The following is a 10,617-nucleotide window of genomic DNA, read 5'->3' as shown; positions in this document are numbered from 1 at the left end:
ACTTTCTTTTGCGGATTACAAAGAGATGTGCTGTAAGAACAAACCAGAACCCCATGGCAGCTATGTGAACAATGTCTAGCTAGGTAGGTACTGCCAGAATGTCTCTCTGTCAAAAATTCCATTTTAGTGCAGTTATTTATATCTTGTTCACATGGAAGTGCACTGTTTATAAGTTGTTTTTGTTATGGTTTTATCACTGTAATTGTATTTTAATGAAAATTTAACAGTAATATATTGTGAATGTGCATAATATACTTACAGTTAAAGAAATAACCTGGAAGATCTTATTATAATGATCATATAGGTACTGGTTGTATAAATATATAGACTAGTGTTGTCATGGTTGGTTTTTGTGCTTCGTTTGGTTTTAGTTATCATGCATTTTTCAAATAAATGAATATTCACTGTTCTCTAAAAATGCTGTAAATTTTATTGTATAGGCTGCAGAAGTGAAATTTGAATTTTCTTGGGTTCCTCAAGATTTCATCACTTCCGAAGGCATGCAAGATATTGTGCAACGTGACTGTAGCTGATAAAATAGGTTTTTGTCGTAGTTAAATGCGACTGTTCTCTGCAGCATCTTAGCTTTTCCTCTGCAGTGTGACTCTGTTTTCTATGCAGTTTTTTTCCAAAACTCTGAAAAATGTATAGAGTGTCACCCTGTCCAAATGAACTTGCAAACAGATGGCGAGGTTGGTCCCAGAAATGGCAAGCTGCGCAACAATGTCGCAATACTCAAGGTATTTTCACACATGTCCGAAGGAGACTTCAGTAGCCTTTTATTCAAAGTTACTCATTCTCCAAAAATGAAGTTCCCATGTAGGTATTATAATATTCTTTCTTAATGTTTAAAGAACATTTTGTATGAATTATTGTGGCCTTGTTTACACTTCATTATACAAATTATTTTTGTTTGAATTGAAATTTTCTTTAAAGTGAGCACACAACAAAAGAAATCAAATTTACAATAAAGTGGACAATGTATTACACATTAAACTTTTTGCGAATATAAATCATAAATATGAGACATTTAAAAATACCAAGCTCTTGCTGCATCTTAACCATGCTTATTTATTTAGGAGCAACTCATATTCTTATTACCATTTACAAGCTAAGATGAATGATTTAATGACTGACTTGTTATATTTTAGTGCAACCCCCCACCCCCCTTTTCATAAATGATTATCACCACTGATCTGTTAATCAGTGGAAGTATTTGAGACAAAGTGTGCAATAAATGATTATTCAGGTATAAGGTAATGGGTTATGTGGAGTCTACTGTATCATAATATATGAAATTCCAACTCTCACTACATAACATGCAATAGTAAAGTTAGCAGTCACAAACTGCACCTTGCAGAAACTACACTGTAACAACAACCCTAGTGTCAAAACTCTTGACAACTCCCAGAACAATGATTAATTGTTTTTTTGCTATGAAACTCAAATAAGTTTTTTAGTATACAGATCTTTCAACTTCTTGACATTATAGTAAGATGTCTTACACGAACACATATTCCAAAATTGCTACATAAAATAGAAAGAACATGATAATTGCATTTTTTTTCATATGTAAAAAAGTATCCCATCCTACAGTGACTGCCTATTCTTTGAATTATGAATGCCAACTTCAGAGTTTGACACTTTCTGATTATTATGGTAAATGTTATCAGTACTGTACAATCCTTAATGTTAGAGACCACTTAACCTGGCTTTATTTTCACTTTCATAATAAACAAGTCCTTTATTGTCAAGGATAAACATAAAACTCAATCTGTGAAAAAATCTAGACCTACAATGTTATTACAATTATAACTACAGACCTGGTGCACCAAAAGGCATTTGGGTCATTAAAAAAAGAAAAAAAAAGGATAAAAAAACATTTGAGTCACGTCAGTGATGCACACATTTTGCGTTATTTTCAATAACTGTTTTTTATCTCTATGTATTCAGTTTTTAATACCCAATTTTTTCCACACTGGAGACCACCTTAGTGGGACAAGTTCCTAAAAGGGGCATTAAACACGAAATATATATGTCACGGACTTGACTCAAATGTTCACATCTATTGGTCGAATGAGCTATTTCAGAATTCTGCACACACATGCACCTACACATACACACACTTAACCACAGATAAATGTTTGATGAATTAAATACAAGTCATTTTTGTAAAAAATTTGAACTCACACCTGCAGGTGCCTTTCTATTACCTTGATACTGTGACAATTATACTAACAACAAAATATACTAACTCAATACATTTACTTCACATAGAAACCTGTAAGCATTTGGGCAATAAACCGCCATTTTTTTTTTCAAATATACACATGCAAATATACACATAAAGTAGCACCTTCAGTATTCTTAGGCATCACAAAATGGTTTTAAATTAAGAACACACAGTTACAATAAATCCCTTTGCACAAACAAAAGGGAATGGTACAATGATCATAAATACGACAGCAAAATTCATGTTCATATGACTAATCGATTATCTTAGATTTCTATGCCAACAGCAGGTTTTCCTCTATGATCAGCGGGTGTTTTCTGCTCACAATACAGTTGACATTTTCTGATAGGCTGTGAAACCCCAATGTACATACATCTCCCATGAGTACAGTTGATGCATTATGATAGGCTCGAAACCCCGAGGTGGGAGAATTATATACATTATCTCCTTACAGGTGACATTAATTAATAGGCTGTGAAAACCAGGGTACATTTCACAGATTTTCTCTTACAATAAAGCTTCCACACTCCCAGAAACCAGGGGAAGGGGTTACATACAGTACCTCCCCTTACAGTTGGGTTTTTGATAGCCTTGTAGCCTGGAGTAAAATATATAATTTTATATCTTCCCTAAAGTTTTTGACAACTTATTGAATTCTTCATTGTGCCATAGACTATATGTGATAAATTCAAGTTAAGTGATAATATTTCAGAATGTACTGACATATAAAATTTTAGAATCCAGTTGCTATCAGGATTTCAAATACCAGCATCTTGCAAATAAAAGCTGACTGTGACTTGTTGAATATGATGAAAAAAAGCAAACATCTTACAGGCTCAAATATACATATTGGAGTAAAAAATACATACAACACATTTCAAATGTCATTCACCATAAGCTTATCTGTGACAGGCATTAATCTGGACAGTATTCCTTTTTAATGCCATATTGTAAAACTCTTCATAGATCTTAACAAACATCAATTAATGTACTGTTATATTTTGTACTTGAAGTCAAAGTTGGGGGGAGGTGGAGGAATGGGAGGGGGGCTCTCAGGTATTGTTACTCCTTCCGTGTCCAACAGCCTGATTTTGATCTCCATGCTAAGCAACATGTCCAGTTCTTGGGTGGTCATCTCACTGACCATCTGGAAAAAACATGTTAAATAAAATTAATATTACTTCAGGTGTAATTTTGACTGTGTCTTATTTTTTTAAGCAAATACATGTTTACTGCATATGCACTTACTGGTATACCTAATGGCATAAATTGTTCAATTAAGTTTTAAGTTACTCCTGGTGTGAACATGACTGCATAATGCAGAAATTACTCACAAATTCATTTAATTGCATCATTAAGTTTAATTCAGGTTTAAATCTTTCCTGGTGCAATCAGGACTTTACAAATGCAAATAAATAAATAAATAAACAAATAAATAAATAACTTACAGGGTTCCCCAGGAGAGCATTCACTCCGTCTGTCCAAGTGTTATACTCCTGTTCATTGGAGGCCACAAAGTTCAGGGCCTGATCTGCAGTGTCTGACATGATGGAAAAAGCATGGAGAGGTGTGGACTGAAATGATGAAAAAAATCTACATATAAGAGCCCCTTCATTATTTAATAGCTAGGAATGATTTTGTGGCCTCAAAGACAGTGAATTAAGATTACAATAACTGTTACATCTTTCAACTAAGATCAGCTGTCATTGTTAATATTCTAAGTTTTAAAAAAACATATGGAATATTATATGTGTAATAACATGGAATCATTTAATATATAAACTTTGGACAGTTTTGGCCTGGTGATTGGTAATGTATATTTTGTGAACACAAGAGAACTCAGTTTAACCATAAACCAATGCTATAACAGTTACATGGTATTGGATTCTTGGTCTAACACAAGATTCCTGTTCATAGGAACATTTCTGATAACAACTAGGTATTATTTGACTTCAGTTCTACTTTACTAATTATCTATTCAGATGCTCAATGCAAGAATCTTTAACTTACAGGAGTCATAAAATTACTACAAATATAATTTCTGCTAAACACAGTTTTTTGGAATAAACCTTAAACCTGGTCCACCTACCTTCTTCCCCAGAGCTTTTTCCTTTACATGTGGACACTCTCTCCCTGTTACTAGAGCTTTGATATCTACAACAGCCACTGGAACACAAGATGTAAAAATCGTGACTATTACAATTTGTAATAATTCTAATCAATATTAATATATATTTTGATATTCAATGAATTAACTGTGACAAAATGTTTACATAATTACAATAATTTTTCTTCCTGAAAAAAGTAATTATTGTTAAATGGGGACATCTTGCACCTGGGACATTTCTCCTAGAAAGGATTTCATAATATCTTACAACCTCTAAGGTTTAGGTAGCTAATGCCTTACATTTGAGTGGCAGTCTCTTTACCACTTCATTACAGTCTCCATAGTAGAACAACTTTCATAATATGTTACAAACACTAGGGTAATGCTAACTAATGTCTTACATTTGTGTGGCAGAGTCTCCAATGCTGGGGTGGGACCACTCTCATTACAGTCTCCATAGTAGAACAACTTTTGGTTGGGGGATAGGCGGCAATACCAGAACTTGTCTGAAATGATATATGATCAACATTATATTATAAAACTGCTTTTATATTCAGATTCATATTCAGAACAGTTAACAAACTCTTTCAGGAAGAAAGTTGACTGATTAATGTCATGCACCAATATGGTGACATGCTTGTACTATTCAGGTGAAACTTTGGAGCTGATATACAAAAATATCGATAAGAGAGTAATTTTTTGTTTCAGAATCAACTCCAACAGAGTACAGCTGAAATTTTATCGAAAATAAGAATTTAGTAGCAGTCTCCTAAAATCAATATATAAGACCACATATTCTTATACAATATTGTTGGCACAATTGATCAGGAACTACAATGTTCCTCTCTTATCTTAATTACATCATGATAATATGTAATAAAAAGCATACCTTTTAATCTCTGTCCTTTATTAGAATACTTTGTAAACTGCATCCCTTCCATCAGTGCATTGAGACGTTGCTGCTTTATCAACTCCATCATCTCTGGTTTGATTTGTTCTCGTAGCTCTCTGAAAACATAAAATAACCAAGTCAAATGTTGGTATTATTCCAAAGTGATGTGTGCATGATCAGTTACTCCAAAGTTGCCTTTGTTTGTAGCAAGCGCAAAGACTATGATTCATGAATATCTTATAAATGTTATAGGTATAAAATATGCTCATATAAAATCATAATTCAAGTGCCAGCATCTTACACATCATCAGCATCCTTCCAACAGCACTTTGTCTTATAAATACTGGCCATACAGTTAAGTCTTCCCCCTTCTTATACATGTACACCAACACACTGGTGTACCACTTGTATGTTGAGAACTAATTATTAAGATTGAGTACTGATCATGCTGTACCTTGCATGCACACACAAACACAACATATGTATGACAGTGCACTTGTTAGCAAGACGTATGTGACACCCATTTGCAAGTCCTGCTAATTTATAGTACACATGTATCACATAGACCTCACTGCTCTTATCTAGCAAAAAAAAAAAAAACTATATATAGAGGTTCTACACCACTCTCCCTTTGTATTCTTGCTCTAGACCAAATACGTGCAAACAAAGCTCGACCTGCCATGCTGCATTTTACCCATATAAAATAGGATGCTTCACAACTACCACTCACTGTATGGGCTTGGCGAAGGATTCTCTCTCCTCCTTCATCTTTCTCTCTTCTTGCCACAGGTGGGTGATCTCAGAGTATGTCAGCTTGCCCAGGTGGCTCCTAAATGCATCAAATGTGGCCGGATTCTGGTCCAATGCTCGTGTGATTTGTTCTTTAACTACACCCAGTACCTAAAATGTGAATAATAATTTAGTGACATGGTAAATTAATTAATCTGATTCAATGGTTTTGTTATATGTTCCCTGACTACATCCATGAATGTCCTGACAACTTGATTCAGAGCTTCAGTGATCTATTCTTAAACTGCCCCAACATACAGAAATTAATATAAATCTAACGCTGTGTTCATGAGATCTGTTCTTTAACTACACTAATTACCTACAGTATTGTTATATTAATTCAAGGATAACTTGATGACATCAATTTGATCCAAAGTCCCTGTGATCTACACAATTCCTAGTAATAGATATTTCATACAGAACCTACATAATAACCAGATTCTTGTATAATCTGGTCCAGTTCTCTAAATGTAATCTGTTGACAGTTCTTTAACTACACCAACTGCCTGTAACCTTACAGCTAAGTGTACTGGTAAGCTGGCCCTTTGCCATTACTAGTATATAACCATTATCTGAATAACATCACTCAGCATGCCCACATCTTGGTTGGAAAATAAGACACATTTTACCAGTTCCACATACACATATCAAAATGCCATTTTATGCAGGCTTGATAATTTTTTAAAAATCTCACCAAGTACTTGCTATAGAATAGAACCTTAAATTATTGCCCTCCTAGTAAGAATATATCATACTTATATAGGTACTAAATTATTGAAAACAATATGACCCAATGCAATCATTAAGTAGGCAGCTGGTTCTGGTGATTCCTCTACTGAATAAACCACAAAGGTACGCTTTAAATATTACCTGCTAGGTAAGAATGTATATGTACACATCGCATTATTGTACAAAATATAACCACACACAATCATTTTATGTGTATGAGCAGGTACTGATGATCCCTCTGCTGAACCATATCTAACCTATTTTTCATGCCTCAATGGATCAATGGAAAATCTACAGCAAAGCACTAATTAAACTTGTCATTCAACCTGCACTGTGGAAAAGGATTTTTTGTCTTTTGTGTAATGATGGTGAGAAAGTAAATCATTTCTAAAGAAACTAAACATGGTTTAACCTATGAATGATATAGATATATGTTCACATCAATGGTCACGTGACCAAGACCGGTTGATGAAGGGTCGAAATGTCATGCCTTGTAGGTAAAAAGAATTTAGGTCTCTTCAGAATTTTTTTTATTTTTTGACATGACATCTACTTAGCAACCTTCTGTGGTAGTCACTGATGTGCTGTGTTCTGTGTTGTTGGTGTTTGATATGGCTCTGTTCACATCAGGGCAAACTTGTACCATAATTAGAATGAATGATGTTGCCAGAGTGCTTTATATGGAGTTTAAAATTCTGAAGCAGAATGGGTTGGTCATCTATACATATTCTGGTCCTCTAATGATATTTGAAATCAGTCTTGATGTAAACAAGCCTTCTCACTATCACTTTTAATGACTTACTATATAATGACACCTAGCCCACAGACAGTCATTATATTGCCATGTATCATTGGGATATGCTTAGACTGCCCACATGACTTATATATATTTCATCATCTTATCTTTATTCATTTTTTTCACGTTTTTTTGTGACATGCCATGGAGGTTCTTTCATTAAACTGCCACGAAGTATACTATATGACTACTGTCAGGTAAAATCCACTCCTTTCCCAGACAAGATGCAAAATGCTACTGAATGATGGGTCACCTCATTCAGTGGTGTCCATTTTGGATTTTAGATGAAAAAATACCTTCTCATGGGGGGGGGGGGGGGGATATTTACAAGGAAATTTTCTGGGCTATACTGGGCCTTCAATGGACCTGAATCAGTTGAGAAACCTTTGCAACTATTCTTTTCCATCTGAGTGGTTTATTGACTGGCCTATATGTTTTCATTTTACTCTCACAATCACATAAGAGTGCATTCCCAATGAAACTACTGTTTTAGGTATATTAATCCAAGTACGTGGGGAATCTCGCTGAATACAATCAAATTAACTCAACAAGACGCCTCCTGTAGCAGCTTGGGGGGGTGGGGGGGGGGGGGGGGGGTTACTTTGTGCACATTTGATTGTTCTCAAAAGTAAGTTAAAAAGCTTTCCGAAGCCAAGCCAACATGAAATGTAAACCCCAGGCAGCTTGAGGAAGTGTGTCATTCAGTAAAACTTATTATATTCAGTGAGAGTTGGATAAATCTATGTAGAACAACAGTTTCACTGGGAACATGCCCCTATACACGTATGCATGTGTACTGTACTGATACCATCATTTCTGTATCTCTTATTGATGCTTTGCTTTCTACTTGGAACATTTTCATGGTATCAGATCTTTAATTAATGATTTCGACTGTACAATATTTTCTCAGTATAATCTACACCTCCTGTAGTTTATGAATCAATAGTATCAATTTGGCATCTTGTCAAATCAACACCCTTGAGCTTTTTCAATACATAATCAGCTAACAGGCAGCTTCAAGGCAAATTATGAAAGTTAGTTATCATTCTTTTTAATAAAATTTCATAGAGATAATAAAACTACAGTAGCTTTGGGGGATAATTAGTCTGCTTTCAATGATATTAAGGGCCTTTAGTTGCTTAAGGGTTTTGAGGGTCAGCAAGAAAATTGACTGATTTTTTTATGAAACTTTTATACAGCAATAGCTCGATCATTTCAACTATCAAGAGGGGAGTTAAGGGTTAGCAAAAAAATTGTCTGATTTTTATAAAACTTTTATACAGCAGTGGCTCCATCATTTAAATTTTCAGATACATAATTTTTAAATCATTAAAAAACATAACTATGTAGCATTTTGGTGCTTTTACTGTATAGAACTATTAGGTAGTCTGCTTTTCAACTGTGTTGCTACCACTCAATAGGAATGTTCTAATTTTTAGAAATTTTTACTTAAAAAAAATACAGATTCTGTAAAATTCACAATTTTTCTGGTTGAAAGGATTGAGCCATTACAGTGCTGCTAAATCAGTGTTTTAATCTAAATTCAACCACACAAAATTGTACTTCATTAAAATAAGTTTCTGAATCTATTAGTGATGTGGATGCACATCTTCAAGGTATTAGTTTCTGTTTAACAATAATCACCTATTAACAGATTTAAAAAACACAGAGATTCGGGCTTATAAAAACTTTATTCATACATAACTATTTCCTAAGGTATATGAGTACTTAAAATGAAAACCAAAACATATCACAATCTTAATATCCGGATTATTCAAGATATTCCCAGAGAAGGTTCAGTAATAGAAAACTAACAATTACATCTGTGTTGTAATTGTCCCCTAACGATAACATCTATGTTTTAATTGTAATTCTCATTGGGTGGGAGGGAGGGAAAGCAATAAAATTCGCTGGTTATTAATACGTTCGAGAAAGTTTCATGACGCTCTGTACTGCTGCGTCGCTGCGGTCTCAACTGATATCCCTTCTTATTTGAAAAAGGGGGCTGAAGTTAAGGCTTGTTGCTATTGGTCTTTTGTCTTAATTAGTTACGCAACTGGATGATCATTGGACAGGTTATTACTTTCCTAGATGTCTAAAAAGTTATATAATTTTTAAAAATTTTTAATCAGTCTCATTCTTCTGCGTATAACAATTATGTTACTGTACCAGTTGTCATATTTAAAGTAAGCGCTTCCTACCATAAGGAGCTTCAGATTTAAATACACACTGTTCTGAAATTTGTATAGAATACTATTTTGTTACACCACTCACTTTAGCAAAGTCCTCGGCAGTTGCTCTCATCTCCTTCCATGTTTTATTAAGCAGTTGGATGCAGATCACGTAGAACTCCTCAAATGGACGATCATGGGTAAAGAACATAGGATGGTACACTTGGCCTTCTTCTGAAGCTAAAATTGTATATCAAGCACTACAATCAATCATTTACTACAATTTCAAAGATTAACTGTAAGACCAAGGATGGTGCTCCTGTTGGTGAACTTGGTCCTGCCTTCTCTGCAATGACCTACTAAATATTACATTTAATATAAACTATTAATAATTTACCATAAAATTATATTTATTAACTAGTAACTCTGGAAATGACTAGTGACTGGTGAAATGACAATCAAACTAAAGTGAACAAGGGTAGGTTTTTTAAACAAAAGAATTAAAAAATTCCTGAAACTGACATTATGTGATGGCAGTCTCTTTAAAAAAATTGCACTGGTTTCTAACTACCTAGTTGCTATGGTAACCAAAATCAGGTTATATTTTTGGAAAAATAATAGCTTACCAATATCAAATATTATTTCCATTGTGTATTCTGGCATTTTATACTACTTAAATCTGCGATTGCCATTGTAACATTGGTTGCCATGGCAACAGTGCCTTTGTATTTGTTTATTACTCGTATAACTTTCATATACTGAGTACCAAAAGAGTGTCTTCCATTTATATTCAGTTGAAAATTAATGTACGCCATCCTGTATGCTATTGCTGTTGTAGCATTGGTTGCCAAGGCAACAGTGCCAATGTATTTTTCTATTATTCATCTTCATTTCATATAT

At 34.1% G+C, this 10,617-nt stretch overlaps 1 protein-coding gene across 1 annotated transcript in view; it reads right to left on the bottom strand.

The window, feature by feature from the left end:
* Positions 1–953: 953 nt before the first annotated feature.
* LOC106176976 (engulfment and cell motility protein 1) overlaps positions 954–10,617 on the bottom strand; it is a 30,981-nt gene continuing 21,317 nt past the window's right edge. Inside the window, exons 15-21 of the mRNA XM_013559577.3 lie at positions 9,821–9,957; positions 5,963–6,132; positions 5,230–5,348; positions 4,742–4,846; positions 4,323–4,399; positions 3,682–3,807; positions 954–3,380 (exon numbers count right to left, since the gene is read on the bottom strand). Coding sequence (XP_013415031.2) covers positions 3,228–3,380; positions 3,682–3,807; positions 4,323–4,399; positions 4,742–4,846; positions 5,230–5,348; positions 5,963–6,132; positions 9,821–9,957 — 887 coding nt within the window. The 3' untranslated portion in view covers positions 954–3,227. The remainder of the gene's footprint in view (positions 3,381–3,681; positions 3,808–4,322; positions 4,400–4,741; positions 4,847–5,229; positions 5,349–5,962; positions 6,133–9,820; positions 9,958–10,617) is intronic.

This window comes from Lingula anatina, chromosome 4, assembly GCF_051362555.1.
Source record: "Lingula anatina isolate TDL-2025a chromosome 4, LinAna3.0, whole genome shotgun sequence".
Lineage (NCBI taxonomy): Eukaryota > Metazoa > Brachiopoda > Lingulata > Lingulida > Lingulidae > Lingula > Lingula anatina.
The sequence above is the reverse complement of the archived record's forward strand: the minus strand, read 5'-3'. Positions and strand labels throughout refer to the sequence as shown.